Source organism: Suncus etruscus, chromosome 11 (genome assembly GCF_024139225.1).
Source record: "Suncus etruscus isolate mSunEtr1 chromosome 11, mSunEtr1.pri.cur, whole genome shotgun sequence".
NCBI lineage: Eukaryota > Metazoa > Chordata > Mammalia > Eulipotyphla > Soricidae > Suncus > Suncus etruscus.
In genome coordinates, this window is record NC_064858.1 from 55,041,706 (window position 1) to 55,068,196 (window position 26,491).

The 26,491-nt window shown below is 36.0% G+C and overlaps 1 protein-coding gene across 1 annotated transcript in view; it reads right to left on the minus strand.

The window, feature by feature from the left end:
• Positions 1 to 26,491, minus strand: part of ANKS1B (ankyrin repeat and sterile alpha motif domain containing 1B) — a 1,587,094-nt gene that overhangs the window by 1,045,168 nt on the left and 515,435 nt on the right. Inside the window, 1 exon segment of the mRNA XM_049782864.1 lies at positions 6,925 to 7,090. Coding sequence (XP_049638821.1) covers positions 6,925 to 7,090 — 166 coding nt within the window.

Here is a 26,491-nt window from a genome sequence, read left to right on the forward strand (position 1 = left end):
ATCCATGAGCAGGGTATGTGTTTCCATTTCCGTGTGTCCTCTCTTATTTCTTGGAGCAGAGTTTTATAGTTTTCTTTGTATAGGTCCTTCACATATTTAGTCAAGTTGATTCCAAGATATTTGAGTTTGTGTGGTACTATTGTGAATGGGGTTGTTTTCTTAATGTCCATTTCTTCTTTATTACTGTTGGTGTATAGAAAGGCCATTGATTTTTGTGTGTTAATTTTGTAGCCTGCCACCTTGCTATATGAGTCTATTGTTTCTAGAAGCTTTTTGATAGAGTCTTTAGGGTTTTCTAAGTAGAGTATCATGTCATCTGCAAACAGTGAGAGCTTGACTTCTTCCTTTCCTATCTGGATTCCCTTGATATCCTTTTCTTGCCTAATCGCTATAGCAAGTACTTCCAGTGCTATGTTGAATAGGAGTGGTGAGAGAGGACAGCCTTGTCTTGTGCCAGAATTTAGAGGGAAGGCTTTCAGTTTTTCTCCATTGAGGATAATATTTGCCACTGGCTTGTGGTAGATGGCCTTCACTATATTGAGAAAGGTTCCCTCCATTCCCATCTTGCTGAGAGTTTTGATCAAGAATGGGTGTTGGACCTTATCAAATGCTTTCTCTGCATCTATTGATATGATCATGTGGTTTTTATTTTTCTTGTTATTGATGTTGTGTATTATGTTGATAGATTTACGGATGTTAAACCAGCCTTGCATTCCTGGGATGAAACCTACTTGATCGTAGTGGATGATCTTCATAATGAGGCATTGAATCCTATTTGCCAGGATTTTGTTGAGGATCTTTGCATCTGCATTCATCAGTGATATTGGTCTGTAATTTTCTTTTTTGGTAGCGTCTCTGTCTGGTTTAGGTATCAAGGTGATGTTGGCTTCATAAAAGCTATTTGGAAGTGTTTCTGTTTGTTCAATTTCATGAAAGAGTCTTGCCAAGATTGGCAGTAGTTCCTCTTGGAAAGTTTGATAGAATTCATTAGTGAATCCATCTGGACCTGGGCTTTTGTTTTTCGGCAGACATTTGATTACTGTTTTAATTTCATCAATGGTGATGGGGGTGTTTAGATATGCTACATCCTCTTCCTTCAACCGTGGAAGATTATAAGAGTCCAAGAATTTATCCATTTCTTCCAGGTTCTCATTTTTAGTGGCGTAGAGTTTTTCAAAGTAGTTTCTGATTACCCTTTGAATCTCTGTCATATCAGTAGTGATCTCTCCTTTTTCATTCCTGATACGAGTTATCAAGTTTCTCTCTCTCTCTTTCTTTGTTAGGTTTGCCAGTGGTCTATCAATCTTGTTTATTTTTTCAAAGAACCAACTTCTGCTTTCGTTGATCTTTCGGATTGTTTTTTGAGTTTCCACTTCGTTGATTTCTGCTCTCAGCTTTGTTATTTCCTTCTGTCTTCCTGTTCTTGGGTCCTTTTGTTGAGCATTTTCTAGTTCTATTAGCTGTGTCATTAAGCTACTCAGGTAAGCTCCTTCTTCCTTCCTGATGTGTGCTTGCAAAGCTATAAATTTTCCTCTCAGTACTGCTTTTGCTGTGTCCCATAAGTTCTGAGAGTTTGTGTCTTTATTGTCATTTGTTTCCAGGAACCTTTTTATTTCCTCCTTGATTTCATCTCGGACCCACTGGTTATTGAGCATGAGGCTGTTTAACTTCCAGGTGTTAAAGTGTTTCTTCTGAGTCCCTTTGGAGTTCACAAATAATTTCAGAGCCTTGTGGTCAGCGAAGGTAGTCTGCAAAATTTCTATCCTCTTGATCTTATGGAGGTATGTTTTATGTGCCAGCATGTAGTCTATCCTGGAGAATGTCCCATGTACATTGGAGAAGAATGTGTATCCAGGTTTCTGGGGATGGAGTGTCCTATATATATCCACTAGGCCTCTTTCTTCCATTTCTCTCCTCAGGTCTAGTATATTCTTGTTGGGTTTCAGTCTGGTTGACCTGTCCAGTGTTGACAAAGCCGTGTTTAGGTCCCCCACAATTATTGTGTTGTTGTTGATATTATTTTTCAGATTTGTCAGCAGTTGTATTAAATATTTTGCTGGCCCCTCATTCGGTGCATATATGTTTAGGAGAGTGAATTCTTCCTGCTCTACGTACCCCTTGATTAATATAAAATGTCCGTCTTTGTCCCTTACAACCTTCCTGAGTATAAAGTTTGCATTATCTGATATTAGTATGGCCACTCCAGCTTTTTTATGGGTGTTGTTTGCTTGGATAACTTTTCTCCAGCCTTTTATTTTGAGTCTATGTTTGTTCTGACTATTCAGGTGCGTTTCTTGTAGGCAGCAGAAGGTTGGATTGAGTTTTTTGATCCATTTAGCCACTCTGTGTCTCTTAACTGGTGCATTTAGTCCATTGACGTTGAGAGAAAGAATTGTCCTGGGATTTAACGCCATCTTTATTTCAAAATTTGGTGTGTCTTTTGGGTAGTCTTGTCTTAGATTAGGTCTTTCAGTTTTTCTCTTAAGACTGGTTTTGTGTCTGTGAAGTTTCTGAGCTGTTTTTTGTCTGTGAAACCATGTATTCTTCCATCAAACCGGAAAGTGAGTTTTGCTGGGTATAGTATTCTGGGTGAAGCATTCATTTCATTCAGTCTTGTCACAATATCCCACCACTGCTTTCTGGCATTGAGCGTTTCTGGTGACAGGTCTGCTGTAAATCTCAGGGAAGCTTGCTTGAACATGATTTCCCCTTTTGATCTTGCTGTTTTCAGAATTCTGTCTCTATCTGTGGGATTTGTCATTGTGACTAGGATGTGTCTTGGGGTGGTTTTTCTGGGGTCTCTTTTGGTTGGTACTCTTCGGGCATGCAGGATTTGATCACATATATTCTTTAGCTCTGGAAGTTTCTCTTTAATGATGTTCTTGACCATTGATTCTTCCTGGAAATTTTCTTCCTGGGTCTCTGGGACTCCAATGATTCTTAAGTTGTTTCTGTTGATCTTATCATAGACTTCTATTTTCGTCTGTTCCCATTCTTTGACTAATTTTTCCATTGTCTGCTCATTTGCTTTAAGTTTTTTGTCCAATCTCTCCTGCTGTATGGAATTGTCATGTATCTCATCTTCCACAGCACCAAGTCTATTCTCAGCTTCTGATACCCTGTCCCAGAGCTTATCCATTTTGTCATTCACTTCGTTTACTGAGTTTTTCAGGCCTGTTAGTTGACATGTTATTTCAGTTTGGAGTTTTGTCATTTCTGCCTTCATATTTTCTTGGTTCTTATTAGTGTTCTGTTCAACTCGATCCATGGTTTCTTGGAGTCTGTTGAGCACCTTCCATATTGCTAGTCTAAAGTCCTTATCTGAGAGGTTGATTAGTTGTTCAGTCATTATCTGGTCCTCAGAATTGTCATCTTCATTCTCTATGTCTGATGCTGGCCTGCGCTGTTTCCCCATTGTCACATTTGTATTGTGGGTTTTTCTACGTGTTGTAGTGGTATTCATTGTCTATATGATGTAGGCAGCACACTCCTCTGGCTCCTCCCTTTCTGGATGGGCTGACTTGCCTCTAAGGGAGGGGAGTCCTCCGTGGATGAAGCCTCACACTGGGTCAAATCTTAGGCCCGAGCATGTAACAGAGAAGACAGTCCAGAGAGAAATGTTTGCTTCTGTGATATAGCGCCGTTCTTAGTGTGATTTTTCCTTCTTGTTGCAATGGAGTTCTTTCCTTAGAAAGAGTGCACGGCCGCGTAGCGAAGCGGAGCGGCCGTGCTCCTCTGAGCCTCTTTTTGCCCCACTCGCAAGAGTTTCACGCAAGAGGACAGTAGACAGACATAGACAGGTCACACTCACAGTCTTTCACAGCTGAGCCCCACTGGGCCGGTGTACTTTCGCGGATTTTCCCCGCCTGGTGTCACACACAGGGAGCCAGCTTTTGCAAAGGATAGCCGGCTTTTATGCTCTGAAGTCCCTCCCTGAAAATGGCGTCTGGGCGAGCGAGGTTTCTGGAGGCTCTTTTTGCCCCACTCGCAAGAGTTTCACGCAAGAGGACAGTAGACAGACATAGACAGGTCACACTCACAGTCTTTCACAGCTGAGCCCCACTGGGCCGGTGTACTTTTGCGGATTTTCCCCGCCTGGTGTCACACACAGGGAGCCAGCTTTTGCAAAGGATAGCCGGTTTTTATGCTCTGAAGTCCCTCCCTGAAAATGGCGTCTGGGCGAGCGAGGTTTCTGGAGGCTCTTTTTGCCCCACTCGCAAGAGTTTCACGCAAGAGGACAGTAGACAGACATAGACAGGTCACACTCACAGTCTTTCACAGCTGAGCCCCACTGGGCCGGTGTACTTTCGCGGATTTTCCCCGCCTGGTGTCACACACAGGGAGCCAGCTTTTGCAAAGGATAGCCGGCTTTTATGCTCTGAAGTCCCTCCCTGAAAATGGCGTCTGGGGGAGCGAGGTTTCTGGAGGCTCTTTTTGCCCCACTCGCAAGAGTTTCACGCAAGAGGACAGTAGACAGACATAGACAGGTCACACTCACAGTCTTTCACAGCTGAGCCCCACTGGGCCGGTGTACTTTCGCGGATTTTCCCCGCCTGGTGTCACACACAGGGAGCCCATGTCTTATGCTATCTGTTATACTACTTTTCCATGCCCCTAAGGTTATCTATGACTTTATTTTTTAAGAATACAGAGACTTACATCCTGGGGGCCATGATAGGCAACATAAATCTTGGGTACAAATCTTCATAAGGATTAGTTTGTGGTAACTATTTATTTATTTAGGAATAAATTTTATCAGGTATTATGAACCAAATAAACATTAAGAAAAAATGGGGTGGGCACTTGCCTTGCACACAGCCAACTTCAGGGAAGCAAAATAGTAGGAAAATAAGGTAGAGAGCTCAGTGAACACTAGATAATGGAACATTCACGTGAATTAAAGAAAAAGATCTTTAATTAGGGTACAAGGGTAAATGGTAAAGGCAGAAATGAAGACTATTGAAATAAATATTAAAAATAAATAAATTATTAAATAAAATTATTGTTTAATTTATAAGTAAAATATTGTTAATTTATAAATAAAGTTAACATATGGTTATTACATATAAAATATGATTATTTTCAGTTCAAACAAGACTGTGACAGACAATGCTAGAGGGATGAAAATGGGCCCAGGTAACAGAACTGATTAAGAACACAATGTTGTGGAAAACAAACATATTGGATAAAAAGTAGAAAACAAAAACATTTTAAAAGTATTTAAAATTTATGAGAAGATGAAGTAAAAATTTAAATGAAGAACGTTGGTAGTGGGGGGAAATTTGACTCACATTTGGTGATGTTCAAGTGTTTATTGCTATCAGGATTTGGGGCTTTAGAATAGGCAAAGGTCCACCACATTTGAGACAAGAGTCTTAAACTCTGTAGTATCTCTTATTCCTAAATGAGAAACTTCCTGAGGGAATTATACAGATCTCTGTTTTTATCCCATCAAAAGAAAAACCTTTCTCCATAGAGCAGATACCCTGGAACTTCCCTCTTAATGTAATCAGAAATAGTCCTGTCTATATAAGGAAATTCAACTGAATGACACAGAAAATTATGGAATTTTTCTTCTATATTTTCTTTTTCCTTTGTTCTAAACCCAGAGATTAAACCTAGGTCTGCTGTAAACAAGTCATTTACCCACTATACTGTTTCTCAGCTCCAACAAAGTCTGAATAGCAAGAGTTGAGAACCCTAGAGTATTATATATTTTCTATTATTGACTTCCTACTTTCTACTCTCTCACTGCTAACTTTTAAAATAACATTTTTATTACATCATTTCTAAAATTTACTTTCCAAAAATAGCAGCAATTATATTGTGAAACCAAATCAGTCTGTCTTCAGAACTTCTCTTTCAATTCTCTTGTAGTACTGGTATGTTTACAACCCACTTGAAACTTTTTCTTTCCTCATAAGCACCCATGTGATCACCCTGCATCCTTTCTTTCTCACCCAGAAGCGCTCAGGAGTTACTCCTCACTCTGTGCTTATAAATCGCTCTTGGCAGGCTCAGGGGACCATCTGGGATGTCGGGGGATTAAACCCGGGCTGTCCCAAGATGGCCATGTGCATGGCAAAAGCCCTACAGCTATGCTGTCTCTCTGGCTCTCAACCCTGAATCCTTTGTTAGAGACAATGGCCAAGTAGTATAAAGCAAACACAAGAGTCAAAAACTCTACCCCACACACTGACTTTAAATAAAATGTGAAACTTGTTGAAATAACTAATTTAAATAACTGAACACCAGTCTTCCGAATAAAAAAATATGCAATATGGGGCTGGAGAGATAGCATGGAGGTAGGGTGTTTGCCTTGCAAGCAGAAGGACGGTTGGTTTGAATCCCGGCATCCCATAGGGTCCCCCCAGCCTGCCAGGAGTGATTTCTGAGCATAGAACCAGGAGTAACCCCTGAGTGCTGCTGGGTGTGACCCAAAAACCAAAAAACCAAACACCCCCCCCCAAAAAAGGGCAAAATATCTGCTTGCCTGTTCACTAGTTAAAATTTTAAAATAAGAATGTTGATTTGAAAGTACCATAAAATATTAAAAATACGTATAAATCAAATAGCCTGGAAAAAGTGGAAGTCAGAAGAGCAGTTTTAAAGACTTGTTAGCAACTGCTAAGTTCTGAAGTGCCCAGAGTTTTGTATTTGACTTAGGCAATTTTAACGATAAAAGTGTGTTCACTCACACAGTGACATCCTCGTGAGAGCACTTACCAGGAAGAGTCATCACATAAAAAATGATCTAACTAAACTGGACACCCCTTAAGATTTATATTAAAACATACATATGAGAGAGTCTATATTAGGATAATTTCAGTGTAGCAATGTTATAGGAACTAAAAATAGTAATGCTATTGCTTCATATATAAGTATTCCAATTTAATCAACCAAATTTGTGAGTACATATATTACCTGTTCTTGGTGAGGGGGCCCTTGCAATTTCTAAGGAACATGGTTTCTTTGTAACTGCTATGTCCATGAGTTCACCTAGAAAATTCTCATTTTCTGAAGGAAATGTATCCAGAGAAGCAGATGGTACAATTTCCATAGTGTACGTCCTCTTCTTTGGATAGGACTCCTGAAAGGAAGGAGAAAAATAAAAATATATGTGATAAATATACAGCTTTTTTAATTTCTGAAAACTATAAAAAATAATCAGATTTATCAGAGCATCCAAAAGTAACTACGAAAAGGTGATTCATCTGCATGAATCATGTAACCCTGATATTACTAGAGATCACTGAGGAGGGATGGATAATATACAGAGGTTCTCAGGGGACCCCAAGCTTTGTGCCTGGTTGACTCTTCCAGAAATATTCAGGGGCCTGTATATTGCCAGGGATCAAAGCAGAATCAATGGTATGCAAAGCTATTGTTTTAAACCCTGTACTATCTCACCAGCCCCTCAGTGATCATTTTAAATGTGTTCTTATATTTTTTATTCAAAAACAGTTCTTACCCTCAGCATATAATTCTACTTGTAAATTTTGTTTTGAACGTATTATTACACTTGTAATGATCTCTCTCATAAAATATGTCTATTCTAGTAATAGTTTGATATGCTGCTTAACCAAAACTAATTCCTTAAATTCCTTTTCTGGTTCCTAGAGACAACTATTTGATTCAAATAAGAGCAATAGAACCCAAAGTTAAGTTTTCTGGGAGATTACTGGAAAACCTTTTTCTGCCTCCAAAAGATATACATCGACTCTTTTCAATACTATGGTTATAATCAGGATCATTTCTCTTAATTCAGTTTGAAGTCTGAAGCTAGGCATTTTATAATAACCAATAAACCTAAGATTAAAGAGGTAACAGAACAAGAAGAGCAAGAGAAGAAATGATCTCTCAATAATATCAAGTATTAGTCTCTGCCAGCAAGTTCCTCCTATACTAAAGCTAATTTAATCTTAGTTATCCTAAAATAAAATAGCTATTACACATCTCTCTCCTCCAGTTAACCATCATACCTCTTGATGGTTTCATTGATGTTCTTGGTGAAGGACAAGAAATAATATTTAATATTACCCCATGATATCATTAAATATAAAACTATATTACTTAGCTGATCAAATCTGGAGTCAATGGTTCCAGAAAACTTAAATAAGGTATAAAAATAAAGTTCTTAATGTTGAAAATGGGTCAATTAATTACTTCAGATGTTAATCAAAAGCAAATGTACTCTCTATAAGCCAAAACACTAACGTTTTAAAAATTTATTAACTAACATATTAAGATTACTTATTATAAGAAAAATTTGAGGTTCAACTCTTCTTTATTAACTTTTCAAATTATTATCTATGGTATTTGCTTTGTATTACAAAATTTTATTTTATATAAGGCATTAACTGTTCATCAAAATTTATTGAGCACTTATCATGTAATAAAAATTGTGCTAAATGGTAGAGTTTTAAAAACAAATATAACATAATCTTGCTCTCAAAAGCTCATGAAAACAGGTTAAATATGATGAATTTCATAGTTAAACATATTCTATTTTTTGACCTTGCTACCTTTATAAAGGATACTTCACAATCTAAACAAAAGATAATTTAAAAATACATTTTCAAAATCTTCCAAGGATTGGCAAAGATTCAGTTCAAGATCCTACTTTTCTATAATGATATTTACAGTACAGCAAACTATGTATTCAAGGTCAATGAAATTGCTTTCAGTCCATACCAGATCCTTACACATCAAAGAGTCAATTATGTTCACTCTACTCTATTGAAAGCAGAAAATTGGGAGTAATTTATTTTTAACAACAAAGAGCGACAAAGTAGAAAGCATCCAGTGGAAAGCAATCAGGATGGGATATGATTTTATAAACCATGTCACAGAATTGATTAAAGGAACTGCAATGTTCTATTGCTGAGAAGACTTCCAGCAACATAATAGTGTTCTCACCATATTTTAAAGGCCCTTCCTCAAGAGCAACTTCACAAAGTAGGGAAGGGAAAATGTTGCTATGGTAGACATATTCTAAGTCAAGGAGGAGAGATATTGGTCAACACACAATACAAGTAATTCCCTGTGAATTAACTATATACTGGTTGCCTTCTAAAATGAAAATGCACAGATAAAATATCAACCTAAAATTAGCATTAGAATAAACTAGAAGGAACCTATTATTGAAAATATCTCAGTAGAATTATAGATAAAATAATGATTAAAATGTATTGTAGTTCAGGTGCCTGTAAATGCCATGAAGATTTGAATCTCTCTTTTTCACAACTTATTCCTTGTACTCTTATAGAGATCCTGCCACATTGTACGTGCCCAACAAAAATTTACTGCTCAACTGAATAGTCTGATTCCCTACAAAACGATATAAACCATCATTGAGAGATTCAAGGATATCTTGTTTCATGTAAGTTATTTTGATTTTAAGTTTAATTATTACTTTGTGCCATCAAAGTGGAAAAACTGAGATTATAACATATGTTGTAAAAAGTCTATGAAAAGAATCTCTAGTCCTACCTTGTGGTTATGCCAATCAGAATAGTCTTTTCTTCATGTACTTTGTTAACCTAGAATTCATCTGCTTATAAAGAAATATAAGTAAGATGGGTCTTAAAATTATTTGAGACATAAACACACAGAGTAAAATAAACTTCTTTTTCCTTCAAATAAGAATGTGTGATTATTACAGAAATTAAGCCAGAATTAACCCACTTAAAATTTGAGGTTAACTTATGCTAATATGCATGTACATGGAAATGTAAAAAATACCATGCCTCTAATGTTTAAGGAGTTACATAAGTTTTATGGCTTTAGATTGCTTTGTGTGTTGTTAAGAAATATTATAATGTGTTACAATCTGGGGATTTGAGGGACAGAGTAACTAACTGTATATGGATTCTGTTTTATATATCTTAATGTTCTTTGGCTGAAAGTTCAAAGTTAAGATAACAGCAAGGGGACTTCTTCTGAGAATTATGTTATGGGTGATTGTCCTTCCACTGTAACTTTACCTTGTCCTCTTTCCTTGCATCTTTGTTCTCATAATTAAAAATAAAAAAATTAAAAAAAAGAAATTAAGCCAGATTAATAGTACAGTGGGTAGGGCCCTTGACTTGCATGTGGCCAACCTGGCTTCAATTTCAGGTACCCATATAGTCTCCAGAGCCTGTCCGGTGTAATACTTGAGCAAAGATTCAGGAGTAACCCCTGAACACTGCCAGGTTTGACCTCCCAAACAAACAAAAATTAGAAAACATGAAATAAGAGGGAAAAGGGGGAAAAATAAAAACAACATCTGATAAAACCCTCTTCTCAAATTGCTTTCTTCTGCAAAGGATTGTGTAAATCTTCTAAGACAAGATCCTAATTAACTGTGAAGTGCTCATTTCTCTGCTTCCTAGGGGATCACATCATTTCTCACTAGAGAGGAGTCTTTTTTAAGGATACATTCTTTTATTGTTGCTGTTGTTGTTGTTACTGGATCTCACCCGGCGTTCAGGGGTTACTCCTGTCTCTGTGCTCAGAACTCGCTCCTTGTAGGCATAGGGGGATGCTGGGATTCAAACCACTGTCCATTCTGGATTGGCTGGTTGCAAGGCATCTGCCCTACCGCTGTGCTATCTCTCTGCCCCTAGGAGATACATTCTTAATGGAAGTCAGAGTTGGTACTTTTGAAATTGTCTTTATTTTTAAATGAGGATCAATCAACTAAATATTTGACAACTGTCCCTCAAGAGAACCTACAGGATGAATTTATGAATGTCCACACACAGCTTAAGGGATAAACTACTTTGACTCAACTTCTCCTTCTTGTGTTGTTTCAAAAATCTCTCTACAACCCTGTAAACCCAGGTTTAAATCATATCATGTAGTTTGTGATAATAATGTCTGGAATGGCTGTTAAAATTTGAATAAGTATATGTATACGTCAATACAAATAGTGTGGTACTACCTACTTTTAATATAGATATGTATATATAGTTATAAAATTATTTTACTCTTCTGTGGCTATTTTTTTTTCAGTTGATAATATGTTTCTTTGGTTCATTTCTTTCCAGCTTGGTACAAAGTCCACTACTACATTGTAATAGCACAATTCATTGGTATGCTTTTCTGAAAATAGACATAAACATTTTTCAAGTTTTAACTAATAAGAACAATGCTACAGTAAATATTTTTATGCAAAAAATAGGGTTTAATGCCTACATTAGTAAGAATGAACACATAAATTTGTTTTAAAAATAATAAAATTAAAGTTGCTTTACAGAAAGGAATTTCCAAGGGCCAGAGAGATACTACAATGGATAGGGCACTTGGCCTTGCATGTAATTGACCTGGTTTGATCTCTGGCAATCTAAATGGTCCCCCAAGTTTACCAGGATTGATCCCTAAAAGCAGTCAGGAGGAACTCTGGCACTGCTGGATGTGGTCCCCAAATAAAACAAAACAAACAAATGGGAATTTACTTTAAAAAGTCAAACATCTAAACAGAGGAAGGCCAGTTAGACTCCATAGAAATCTTGATTATAATATTTCAATTTTTTACACAAAATGAGATGCAGGCAGGTTTAAATATTTTCTATAAATCTTAAAATAATATTACATATAAATATGTAAAACTACTTCAGCCCTTCACAATCTGACATTTGCTTCTAATAATATATTCTGAACAAGTTTCAATGATAAATATATACCTACATGATACATGTAAGTCCCAGTACATATATGATTGTTCTCTATTTCTTCAAACCCATAGCAATAAAATTTTAATATTTTTCTTTTCAGAACATACTTTTGTGAATATATCTTTGTTTACATGTGAGACTATTTCTTTTCCAATTGAATTCCTGTGACAATAGATGCATACCATATGCTTAGATATAATTGAATTTGCTGTTGGCCCTTCTAATTGACTCCATATGCCAGTTTATTATTATATTAGAGTCATACAGTTTTGATGAGTAAAGACAAAATTAATTTTACTATCTGGTTGGTTAAGTTTCTCATCAAATTAATTTTTGTCAAAACTTCCTTAATTAATGGATAAGCCACATTTTTTGTATGTGGCTCACCTGGGATCAATCCCTGGTACCCCCTGTATATCGGTCAGAGCCACCTGGAATGATCCTTGAGAGCAGAGCCAGGAGAAAGGACTGAGTACCATTATGTGGGGCCCCCAAATAAACATACAAAACTATTCATCACTTTAAAATTTGTTTTAAAAAAGCTTTAAGCACTTTGTTCATTCTCTTCAATTTGTTCCTTATCTTTTGCTTCCCATCTATAAAAAGTATGTCTACATTGCCAGATATTGAAACAATCAGGGGTCATTCAGTTCTCATTATTCCTTGCAGCCTTTCCCATTAATTGCGAACTTAAATACTTCATTATTAATTATGTCTCAAAAACCTGCATTTCTTTCTTCTCCCACTACTAGCTTACTACCCCAGTTCAGGTCAATAGAGTATCACACTTAAACTAACAGAATAAGAATAAGATCCAAACTAGTCTCTAGTACTGCTCTCCCAATTATTTAATTTTGATATTTGAGTGAAGATATCAAGTATATCTCACTCCTTTCATCATAACTTCATTTGATGACAGGGTCATAAAATGCTCAAGTCATAGTGCATAGATGCCAATTCTTTTCAAAATGGTTTCTCAATATCAGTATGTTAAATTATTTCACTTAAAAATTAATGATCATGAGTGCTGAAGATAATATAGCAGGTAAAGTGTTTGCCTCACACAGGCTTGACCCAGATTTGTTAGCTAGCACTCCATACAGTCTCTGAGATATGCCAGGAGTGGTCCCTTAGTACAGAGTCAGAAGTAAACCCATAGCAACACTAGTGTGCCCCACCCCCATAAAGGAATTAATGATCCAGGGAGTATTCTCATTAAAATAACAAGATTTGAAATAATAAAAATAATCTCATTATTCCAAAAAGTAATGGGGCTCGTTAAAAAATACTTATCTAATACCTAACAAATTACCAGTACATAGTAGCACTCTGAATAAATATTAAAAATGAATACATAAAATAATATTTCAGTTAATGTTTTAAGGTCTGAATTCTCCACTAAAGTTGAAGAACCAGAAAGTCAAGGACCACAATAATCCTTTTCATGTAGTACATTTCATATAGAAACATCTATTAGAAGAGTAAAATCTAAAATGATGTCATTCAAAAACAAAGGGGAAAAGATGAAAACAATGATCAACAACTTATACTTTTGGAGATCTTTACAGTCTTCCAAATGAGTAGTATTCTACTCAGTAAGAGTAAGTATTACTCAGTAATACTCTATTGAGTATTCTACTCAATAAGAATCATTTGGGTGATTCTTATTGAGCCCTTACACTAATCCTACCATTTATTATTACCTTAATCCAGAAACTTAGGCTTAGAAATATCAGCTACATGTCCAATATTAAGCATTTGGTTTATAAAAGTTTTCAGGGCTTCACCCTAGGTATTATTGCAGAAAGTCCAGCATTCATGCCCTTTCATCACAGATTTTAAAAGGACAGAAGGACGGTGCCAAGGCCTTAACTGCCAACACTATGGAGGAGAGGAAATCACACATTAGGAAATAGTATCATGCTCTGCCAACTCTTTGCCTTTGCAAGCACTCTTTCTTACAGAAGGAAACTTAGAATTTTTTTTGTCCTCTTTTGTAGCCATACCTGGCAGGCTTAAAGATTCCTACTGGCTCTGTGCTCAGTGGCCATTTGTGGAGGACTCTTGAGACCATATGTGGTTGAAACTGGGTTGACTACATGCAAGATAAACACCATACCCTATGTACCCTCTCTCTTCAAAAAAAACCTGGATTTTTAATACACAGGCTAATTGCCAAGATACTTGCAATGAAATATCTAAATAATGAACTACCAAGAAATTTGTGATTACTGGCCCAGCAATTTAGGATTCAGCTTCAACACTCCATTGTAACTATTCTTGCAAAGGAGCTAAAACTTGGTCAAAAGTTTTTGGTTTTTCCTTATGAAACTATCATCTACTTATTCTGATGCCTGTTTATTTTTTCTGAATCCAAGACTTGTTCTGTGGTTAATTTTTTTTATGATAGCAGCAGGCTTAGTACTATGTTCTCTGTCATGATATCAAAGATTTGTCCATAACTAAATTCTAAATATGTCATAAGGCATTTTGTTATATAATCACACAGTTCTTAAAGAAATAACTAGTTCGTTTGTTTGGTTTGGGGGCATACTTAGCCATGATACAGTCTTACTCTGGCTCTGCCCTCAGGGATCAGTCCTGGTGGCTCAGATACCATATGTGTTGTTGAGAATTGAGACCAAGTTGGCCATATGCAAAGCAAATGCCTAATACAATGTACTATTGTTCCACCTAGGAATATCTAGCTTTGGTGTTTAAGCTCTCTAGGCTTCATCATATCTGTTGTGGTCAATTACAAAAAGTATGGAAAAGATTTGTCTACAAATAACAGCTACTTTATTTCTAGTCATAAATAGAAAATTACACTCTCACCGAGAAAACTGAGCAATAACAAATACTCAACAAAAATCTAGCAGATAGAATCCAATGCCTCCTCAAGAAGCAGTTTTCATTCCAGGAATGCAAGGATGATTTAACATACATAGAGCAGTCAACAAAAACACCCCATCAACAAAGGAAAAATAAAAAGTATCAATATATGGCAGGGAAAGAATCTAATGAGGTCAAAAACCCATTCTTGACAAAAACGCTCATCAAGATGGGAATGGAAGAAACTTTTATCAATATAGTCCAAGCCATCTACCACAATCCAATGGCAAATACTATTTTCAATGGAGATAAATTAAAAGCCTTTCCCCCTAAAATCTGATACAAGACAAAGCTGCCCTCTCTCACTACTCTTATTCAACATAGTGCTGGATATTCATGACATAGTGATTAGGCAAGGAAAAGATATCAAGAATATCCAGATAGGAAAAGAAGAATTCAAGCTTCCACTGTTTACAGATGACATGACATTATATTTAGAAAACCCTAAATACTTCACCAAAAAGCTTCTAGAATAAATAGATTCATATAAGAAAGTGGCATGCTACAAAATTAACACGTAAAATTCAGTGGCTTTCTTATACAACAATAATGGTAGAGGAGAAATGGGCAATCAAAATACAATCCCATTTATATTGGTGTCACACAAACTCAAATATCTTGGAGTCAACTTGAGTAAAGTTATATAGGTGAAGTTGTATAGTTGTATAATTGAATAGGTAAAGGACCTATACAAAGAAAACTACAAAACTCTGCTTCAAGAAATAAAAGAGAACACACAAAAATAGTGACACATACCTTGCTCAGGGACTGATAGGATTAACATCATTAAAATGGCAATATTTCCCAAAGCATTGTACATATTTAATGCAAATCCCTCTAAGGATACACATGACATTTTTTAAAGAAGTGTATCAAACACTCCTAAATTCATTTTGAAAAAACAAAAACACCCAAGAATATCTAGAGCAACTCTTGGGAAAAGGAATATGGAAGGCATAACCTTCCCCAACATTAAATATTACTACAAAGCTATTGTCATTAAAACTTCATGGTCCTGGAATAAAGACAGACCATCAGATCAGTGCAATAGAATTGAGTATTCAGAGAATGTGAGCCAGATATACAATCAATCAATTTTTGATAAAGGGGCAAGAAATGCAGAATGGAGCAAGTAAACTCTCTTCAACAAGTGGTGTTGGCACAACTGGTCAGCCACTTGCAAAAAAGTGAACTCAGACCTCCATCTAACACCAAGTACAAAAGTCTAATCCAAATGGATTAAAGACCTTAATATCGGGAGCCGGTGAGGTGGCACTAGAGGTAAGGTGTCTGCCTTGCAAGCGCTAGCCAAGGAAAGATCGCGACCACAGTTCGATCCCCCGGCGTCCCATATGGTTCCCCCAAGCCAGGGGCAATTTCTGAGCACTTAGCCAGAGTAACCCCTGAGCATCAAACGGGTGTGGCCCCCCCCACAAAAAAAGACCTTAATATCAGGGCCGAAACTATAAATTATATACATCAACACGTAGTTAAAACAATCCATGACATTGAGATTAAAGGCATCTTCAAGGAGGAAAAAGCACTCTCACATAAACTGATAGGACTTTATTAAGCTGAGAAGCTTCTTCACCTTAAAGGAAAGAGTGTCTAGGATACAAAAGCCACCCACAGAGTGAGAGAAACTATTCACCCAATATCCATCAGACAAGGGGTTAATATCAGAAATATAAATGGTACTAACATAATTTAACAAGAAAAACAATCTAACCCTATCAAAAACGGGGAGAAAAATTGAACAGACACTTTCTCAAAAAAGGAATAAAAATGTTGAAAAGGCACATGAAGAAATTCTCTACACCTCTACTCAAAAGGGAGATGCAAATCAAAACAACAATAGGTACCGTCTCACACCTCACATTTCACATCTCACATCTGACACACAGAAACTGGCACAAATTACAAAGAACAAGAACAATCAGTGCTGGCAGGGATGTGGAGAGAAAGAAACTCTCATTCATGGCTGGTGGGAATACCATCTAGTACAGCCTTTATGGAAAACAATATGGAGAATCCTCTAAAAACTGGAAAATGAGCTCCCGTATAATCCACCTATACCACTTCTAGAAAAATACCCTATGAACACAAAAACACAATTCTAAAAAGCCTTTCTCACACCTATATTAATTGCAGTGCTATTTACAGTAGCCAGACACTGGAAACAACCAAGATGCCCTTCAACAAATGAATGGCTAAATAAACTGAGGTACATATACACAATGGAATATTATACAGCATTCAGGAGAGATGAAGTCATGAAATTTTCCTATACATGAATTTACATGAAATATATTATGCTGAGTGAAAGAAGTCAGAGGGAGAGAGGGAGAAACAGAATTTTTTCACTCATTTATGGGTTTAAAAAAAACGAAGAAATTATTGTAATAATGCCCAGAGACAATGGAGATGAGTGCTGGAAGGACTGGCTCTCAATGTAAAGCTCACCACATAAAGTGGTAGTTTAGTTAGAGAGATGACTACACTACCTATCATAATAAAATTAATGAGAAAAAGAAGTAGAATGTCTGTCTCAAATACAGGCAGGGGGTGGGGAAGAAGGGAAAAGGGAGGGGCATTGGTGGTTGAAAGGTTGTACTGGTAAAGGGGGGTGTTCTTTTTATGACTGAAACCCAACTACAATCATGTATGTAATCATGATGCTTAGATAAGAAAAAGAGTAAACTGAAGGAAATAAACAGAAAAACACAAATAATTTTTATTTGAATAGTAGACAGATAATTAAAATGATTCCCTCTAACTATCAAAAGCTATAAATACGGCTGTTGGACAAATTTTAATCAGATTTTACTTCAAGATGAGAGATCCCACTTCCCAGAATGTATCTAGCTGCTTGGCCAGTAGAAGATTCTCTGTCATTAAATATCTTGGAGCTTAGTGTATTCATCACAATACCTTGAAAGTAGAGTAAAACTTTTGACTTAGATAATTTTTTAAGCAAAACAATAGTTCTATAATATGAACTACCTATACACTTCTACACACTTCTACTTCCTTTTCTATTCTGATAAAGAGGTAAGTAGTAAAAACTAAAGGAATGTGGATATTTGTCTTTATCAATGTTAAAGATAACTCAAAATTCTAAATTAAACAAGAATTTTGATGTGGAGTGATTACTATCATATGTCCCACAATACCAAGAAACTGATATTCTAAGAGTCTCCAATAGCACTTATTAAAGAAAGATGGCCACAAAAATGTAAAATGATAAGAAAAAAATAAGGTCTTTAAGTAGACGACAAGATTAAGTAACAGCAAAAGAGCCCAAGATCATTGGTGACCAATACTATGCAGAATATGGCCTCAAACTAATTTCTAAAATGCAAGACTGTCTTCTATTGCAAAAGAGAATTTACAACTGTGATTATATTAAGAATCTGGATATGAGAGGTCAACTTCAGTTAACCTGTGTTCTTATGTAATCAAAGCTACTGTATAAATAAAAGAGGAAAAGATCATCAGTGCTAAAATAATGTTAAAGAAATAAATGAGATTTGATTGGTCAATAGGCTTTATAATGGATGGTAGCTAGGAGCCACAGATTGAAGCTAGAAAATGCAGTGAAACAGATTCTCCCCTATAATCTCCAGAAAGAGATATAGCCTTACCAATCCCTTGATTTTATCCCAGTGGAACCTATTTTAAATTTCCAGTTTGTCAAATAACAAATTTGTATTTTTAAGCCACCTAAGTTTGTTATTGCAGCCATTGGAAACTAATCTCACAATATCATCTGAGAGCAACACATAGAGAGGGAGCAGAAACCAGTAAGGGCTCAAGAAGTGCCTTACAATGAATGTCTATAGTAAAATGAACCTCATTGTATGACTTTTTTAAAGTTAGTGATTCTTTCATAAGCATTGTCTCAAATTTAAAGCCGAAGTGTTACAATGTATTTATAATTAATCAGAAATTCATTTGAAAAAAATTAATGTTGGTGCCAAATCAATGGCACAGAAGATCGGGCATTTGCCTTGCATACTAATGACCCAGGTTCAATCTCTAGCATCCCATATGGTCTGCCAAGCCCGCCAGGAGTAATTTCTGAGTGCAAAGTTAGGAGTAACCTTTTAGTGTCACTGGGCATGACCTAAAAACAACAAAAAAGTGTGACAATCAGGTACCAAAAGATGGAGATCAGCCTTTGCTAGACATTTAAATAAATAGTAAATAATACAATAATTAAAAGACAATGGGTAGAGAAACTTTACAAAGCAAAGGTCCATTACTTCTGAAAATTAGTTGTCTTTGAAGAATGCTCTGATTCAATGTCACTATGTACCTAAAATATTACTGTGAAAGATTTTTAATCCACTTTGGTCAAAATATTTTAAAAAAGATTAAAAAAGAAATTATAATACAGGGGTTCAGGCAGTTGGTTGCATACCATGTGATCTATCTGGTTGGATGCTATCACCACATATAATACCCAGAACACTGCCAGGTGTGACCCCAGGGCACAGAGTCAGAAATAAGCCCTGAGCACTGCCAGATGTGTCTTCCCCCAAGAAAGAATTACACCTGTAATGATACTCTTAAAATAGGAATTGGTTTTGCCAAAAGTACAACCAAATCTACAGAGATGTAAAGAGAATGATTGGTAGACCTGAGTACATAAACGTTAATTCTTAAAAAGTCAAATAGAAAACAACACATTTGGAGAAATTCTTCAAATTTATGATAAAAAGACCTTTATTATAATGAGAATAGTACATTAAAATTAAAGAGCTCATTAGTAAAATGAAAATATGTGGAAAAATATTAGAACAATTTATGAGAATAGATAGAACTTTCCTATGTAAAAATACGCTCAATCACATTTCTATTTCAATATTTCTAAAATTAAGTAACAGCATACTATTTATTCAATGATCATAAATAATATGCAATTTGGGAGTACATAAATGTGGTCAAAATATGAATTGATATAAATCTCTTCAGGATAATTTGCCCATTGATGAAAGAGAACTTTACAAAGATCCTTAAATAGCATCAACTTTTGGGCTTTTGACACATTTGTTTCTATACCTGAAAACAGATGGTATGGATAAACTGCCATTATTTTTCCTAGCGCATAGTTCTACAAGACACTATTTATATACATTTCATATTTTTACTCTAATTTTCTAAAGCTATTTATGTGCAATGCTACTTTGATTGCTTTTTATCAAATAATAAATTATGGGAGTTGGGGATAAAAGCAAGTTTACTTCTTGTGTCATGAGTAAAAATGGTTATGATCCAATCTTACCAATACCAATCAGATGAGAAAAAGATGGTTTTCAGGATAGGTCCTCTCTTTAGAAATGTTCACAATAAATTCCATGAAATTTTGTTGTTAGCTGCGTGTCTCTTGAATGGATAGTTCAAAGTGGGTGGGCCCACTAAGTACTTGAAACCAACATAGAACGGTCACCAACAAACAATTCAGAATACAGATAGGTGGGTGCTTTCAAAGGACTTTGGGTGTTTTAGGGATTGTGCTGCAATTTTCCTAAATTCATTTATCAAAGTCCTAACCCCTACATACAACCTAAGAATAATACAATGTAATACAGATAATTAAATTAAATTCATTGGGGCAAACCTTTAATCCAATATCTTTTTTTAGTTTTGTTTTGTTTTTGTTTTTTTTTTTTTGTTTTTGGGCCACACCAGGTGGTGCTCAGGGGTTATTCCTGGCTATGCACTCAGAAATCGCTCCTGGCTTGATCTAAGAGCAGGTTGTCCTATCTCATTACCTAACGGTAAGATGAAATCAGAAGACATGCATTTTGAGGCTTCACCCTTCTTGCTGCAGCCTGGGAACTTGGATCGTCCCTGGCATCCATCTCCTCAGGGTTCACTCCTTCTGAGGTGAGTCTTTCCTGACTGGAAACTGTGGATAAAGCTGACTCTGCTGACTTTTTAAGCATTTTGAGCAGCCATTTTGAGGCTTCCCCCTGTCTGCAGCAGCCTGGGAACTTTGATAGTCCCTAGCATTCATCCCCTCAGAGCTTGCTTCTTCTGAGGTGAGCATTCCTGCCCCAAGGGGTGGACTCCATTTCACTTCACAGCTGCGCACTCCACCTAGCCAATGAATACCACCACAACATGTACCAGCTCACACCACAGAGATTGGCACATATCACAAAGAATGAGAAGAAGTGCTGGCTGGAATGTGGAGAGAAAAAACTCTTTAAGCACTGCTGGTGGGAATGCTGTCTAGCCCAACCTTTATGGAAAACAAAATGGAGATTCCTCCAAAAACTGGAAATTGAGCTCCAATACGATCCAGCTATACCACTCCTAGGAATATCCCCTAGGAACACAAAAATACAATACAAAAATTCATTCCTCACACCTATATTCATTGCAGCACTATTTACAATAGCCAGACTCTGGAAATAGCCAAGATGTCCTTCAATATATTAATGGCTAAAGAAGCTGCGGTACATATACACAATGAAATATTATGGAGCCATCAGGAGAGATGAAGTCGTGAATTCTTCCTATACATGGATGTACATGGAATCTATTATGCTGAGTGAAATAAGTTAGAGGGAGACAGACACAGAATAGTCTCACTCATCTATGGGTTTTAAGAAAAATGAAAGATATTCTTGCAATAATTTTCAGAGACAAAAGAGAGGGGGGCTGGAATTTCCAGCTCACTACATGAAGCTCTCTCCACAAAGAGTGATGAATGCAGTTAGATAAATAACTACATTGCGAACTATCATAACAATGTGAATGAATGAGGGAAGTAGAAAGCCTGTGAGTATAGGTGGGGTGGGGTGGGAAAGGGGGAGACTTGGGACATTGGTGATGGGAATGTTGCACTGGTGAAGGAGGGTGTTCTTTACATGACTGTAACCTAACCACAATCATGTTTGTAATCAAGGTGTTTAAATAAAGATATTAATAAAAATAAAGAAAAAATGATGACTGAATTTAAATAGACAGTTCATTGAATCTCTAGAATAGTTTATAGGTAAGATGATTTGATGATGTTCCTATCCATTAGCATGGAATGTTCTTCCAATTCCGTAGGTCCTCTTGAATTTCTTTCTGAAGCGTTTTGAAGTTTTAATGGTTTAGTATAGTTCTTTCTTTGATCTCCTTTGTTAGGTTGATTCCTAGGTACTTGATATTTTTAGATACTATCTTCAATGGGATCCACCCATTTATCTCTTTCTCCTCTGCTTTGTTATTTGTATAGAGTAATGCTACTCTTTTGTGTATTAACTTTGTAGCCAGCTACTTTGTTGTATTGCTTTATTGTTTCTAGGAGCTTTATTATGTTCGGGTTTTCTATGTATGTCATCATATCATCTGTAAAAAGAGATAGTTTGACTTCCTCTTTCCCTATTTGAATTCCTTTGATTCCATTCTCTTGTCTGATTGTTATTGTTAGGACTTCTAAAACTATGTTGAAAAAGAGTGGAGACAGTGGACAACCTTTTCTAGTACCTGATCTTAGTGGAAATGCTGCTTTCCATTTTTTCACTATTAAAGATAATGTTGACTTTGGGCTTTTTACAGACAGCTGTAACTAAAGATTCCTTCCAACTCTATTTTGCTGAGTGTTTTTTTTTATCATAAGTGGGTGTTGGAAAAATTGGTGTTGAATGCCTTCTCTGCTTCGATTGATCTGATCATGAGGTTTTGTCTTTCTTGTTGTTGCTGTTGTGTATGATGTTGATTGATTTGCATGTGCTAAATCATCCCTGCATCCCTGGAATGAAACCCACTTGATCATGATGTATAATTTTTGTGATGTATTGTTGAATTCGGTGTGCTAAGATTTTGTTGACAATTTTTGCATCCATGTTCATTAGTGAGATTGGTCTGTAGTTTTCTTTCTAAGTGGTAACTTTGCCAACTTTGGGAATGAGTGTAATATAGCCTCATAAAAAAAATTTGTGAGCATTCCTGTCTTTTTGATGTTGTAGAAGAGCCTGAGAAACAATAGTAGTCATTCTTAGAATCTTTTATAGAATTCACCTGTAAAACCATCTGGTCCTGGAATTTTGTTCTTGGGGAGTTTCTGAATTACTGTTTTAATTTTCTTAGATGTGATTGGCCTGTTTAGGCTTTCTAAATTCTACTTATTAAGTCTCATGATATATTTTTCCAGAAATGTGTTGATTTCTTCTGGGTTCTCTAACTTAATTGAGTACAGGTTTTTTTTTATAATAAGCCCTTATGATGTCTTGTATTTTTTGAGGTTCTGTTGTAATTCCTCCCCTTTCATTTGTGATGTATTTATTTGGGTGATTTTCCCTTTTTTCTTTATGAGTCTTGCCAGTGGTTTGTCTATCTTTTTTATTCTTTTAAAAAATCAGCTCCTGGTCTAATTGACTTTTTGTATTTTTGTTGTTGTTGTTATTGTGTTGTTGTTTCTATGTTGTTTATTTCTGCTCTAGTTTTGATTATTTCTTGTCTACTACCTGTGTTTCGATTTTTTTTGCTGTTTTTCCAGATCCTTAAGGTGTCCCTTTAAGCTGCTGATTTTGTCATTTTCCTCTTTCATAATGTAGACCTGTATTGCTATGAGTTTCACCCTAATTACAATGCTGTGTCCCACAGATTTTGACAATTTGTTTTTTCATTATTATTCATCTCAAGGAATCTTTTTATTTCTTCCTTGATTTCCTCTTGATCCAGCTGTTGTTGAACAGAATTTTGTTTAATCCTCAGTTGTTTGATTTTCTCCACACCTTCTTTTAACAGTCATTCTTGATCTCTGTTGTATTATGATCTGATAGGTTGCTTCTTATAATTCTTTTATTTGTAACTTTGTGCAAGTTAGATTTATATCCTTAGGCATGGTCTATTATAGAAAAGGTTTCATGTGAACTGAGAAGAATGTGTATTCCACTCTGAAGATGGAAGGCCCTGTATAAGTCTGTTAGTTCTAGTTCTTCTAGTTTCTCATTTAAGGTTTTTATGTTTTGCTAGTTTTCTGCCTAGTGAATCTGTCTAGTGGTGATAATGTTGTGTTGAAGTCTCCTACTACTATCACATTTCCTTCCATATGTTTACCTATATTTCTTTATATGTTTCCCTTGTTTATTTGTGAGCAAATGGCTTACATATATTGCTGGCTCTACATTTGGTGCATAAATGTTAATCAGAGTTAGCACTTCTTGTTCTAATGTTCCCCTGATCAATAAGTAGTGTCCCTCTTTGTCTCTGAGCACTTTCTTGAGGTTGAATGCAATTTTTTCTGATATAAGTATGGCTGTAATAGCTTTTTGTTTGTTTTCCAGTTGCTTGAATAATTGATTTCAATCATTTCATTCTAAGCCTATGGCTATCCTGTACTTGTAGGTATGTTTCTTGCAGGCAGCAGATACCTGGTCCAACTCTCTGTGTCTTTTAATGAGGGAGTTTAGACCATTGACATTTAAGGAGAGTATGACAGAGAGGGTTGTTGTGCTATCATATTGTGTATGGTTGTTGTTACAATTGGGTTTAGGATTTGTGTAATTGATATATAATAAGCCCTCTTGATGTCTTGGATTTTTTGAGGTTCTGTTGTAATTTCTCCCCTTTCATTTGTGATGTATTTTTTGAGTAATTTTCCTTTTTTTCTTTGTGAGTCTTGCCTACTACCTGTGTAGTAATATATATATATATAATATTATATATATATATATAATATTCTAAGCGAGATAGAAGTTGGGTCTGCTCTGCCTAGAACGGTGTAGTATAGACTAAAGTGTCAGTGGAGTTTGTAGTGCAGCAGGATTATGGCCAGAATTTGTGCATACAGATCCTCCTATTCTCTCCTAGTCAGAAAATGGAGGAACTTTTGAGAGGCAGGCAGCTGGTTTCTCAAAGTTAGGGTGACAGTAGCTTGTGAGGTAAAGGTTCTATGTGGGTGTTGCTCCCAGCTCACCTTACCAGTGTTATCAGTGGGGCCAAGTTTCCACAATGACTGAGGTGCACAGCTGGTGGAGAAAGTGGCTATTTGCACCCCTTCTCAGTTTGAACCACTCCTTTAGTTCCCCTGCTTCCCTACCCTGTAAGAAAGGGTCCACAATGGTGTGGTGACGGTGGTTTATGGGGGTGTCGCTTCTCGCTCAGCTTACCAGTGTCAGCAGTGGAACTGAGTTTCCAGCCAGCATTGGTTGAGGCATATAGCTGGTGGGCCGGTTGGAATTTTTATTATTGCTGTTAATATCTTTGCTGTGCTAAATTTACACATTTTTAATAAAAATTTTTTAAAAACCATGCTGGGAATAGGGGTGGAGGGAGGACAATACTGGTGGTGGAAATGGCCCTGATTTATTGTCATCATATACCTTAAATATTACTGTTAGTGTGAAAGATTTGTAATTCACTTTGGTCACAATAAAAATATTACAAAAAACCAATATGATAAAGTTGGAGTTTGTTACTTTAATGTACACAATAAATGACTTGTCTAATCCTTGCTTAATTAAATGTAGAAGTATAGAATTTACCTAATCTTTTCTATAAAGAGAAAGATAGTAAATATTATAGTTGGTTTGATCTACTACAACTACTCCATGCTGATGATATAGCAATAAGACAGGTGTAACCTTCTTGTGTGCTTGAGTGCACACACACACACACACACACAAATGCACATGCATGCACATTCTATATAAACAAGAAGGTTTAACTGTATTGGGCCTGTAGTAGATCAAATTTGGCTATCATAAAAAGACTCAATATTGTATATTTTCTTATTTTGGCTTTCTATAAGAGATAATTGAAGTTTACTGTTATTTACTTTCACTTGTTTCACAGAACATGACACCATCTATATGGCAACTATATAATTTATAAAGAATAAACCATAGGCCTTGAATTACAAAACTAGTTATTGAGCAGTGGAAGAAGGGCATGATGACAGAGGAATAAAAAGTGAATTGGAGGTGACAAAGATGAAGTGGAGGATCTTGGGTACTGTGGTGTAAGTACAATAACAGCATCAACTAGAACTTTGTTTTAGTTTGTTTGGGGGCCCCATCCAGTGGTGTTTAGGGATTACGTCTGTTCAGGAATCAAACCTGGATTGTCATGTGCAAAACAAAGATCCTACTCAATGTACTATAATTCCAGCACCAAAACATTAACACTAACACTACTGGAAACATTTGCTTAACCTATTTAAAAGAAAAGCAACAAAAAGTTTAAAAGACAAGAATAAAGGGGCCAGGCAAATAAATTAATATGCCAATTTACTACAGTGTGGATTGCCACACCAGCACTTCTTCCTTTCTTTTCTTTTTATTTATTTTTTTCTTTCTTCTTTCTTCTTTCTTTCTTTCTTTCTTTCTTTCTTTCTTTCTTTCTTTCTTTCTTTCTTTCTTTCTTTCTTTCTTTCTTTCTTTCTTTCTTTCTTTCTTTCTTTCTTTCTTTTTCACTCTTGTGGTTAATATTTGGTGGTTTCTTTTTTGTTGTTGTTGCTGGTTATTTTTTCTTGTTTTGGTAGTTACTGTTGTTTGTTGAGTTTTTTGTTATGTTTTTCTTATTCTTCTTTTTTGTCTTCTTTAACAGAACCACACAACTTGAATCATCTTGTTCTGCCTCATAAATTGAGAGGGAAAATAAAAATGAATGGTACCAGGACCAAATAACCGAATGAACATAGAGTAGAAATAAAAAATGATCAGATGTAAACACCAAATCCAAAGTCAACAACAACAGAATTGATATCCTATCTACAACAAGCTAAACACAGAGGGGAACAGTTACACTAGCACTCCAGGGGGCAAAGGAGGAAGATATGGGACACATTCTGGGAAAAGAGGTGGAGGGAGGACAACACTGGTGGTGGGAATGGTCCTGATTCATTGTCACTATGTACCTTAAATATTACTGTGAAAGATTTTTTATTCACTTTTGGTCATAAAATTATTTAAAATAAATAAATACTAAAAATG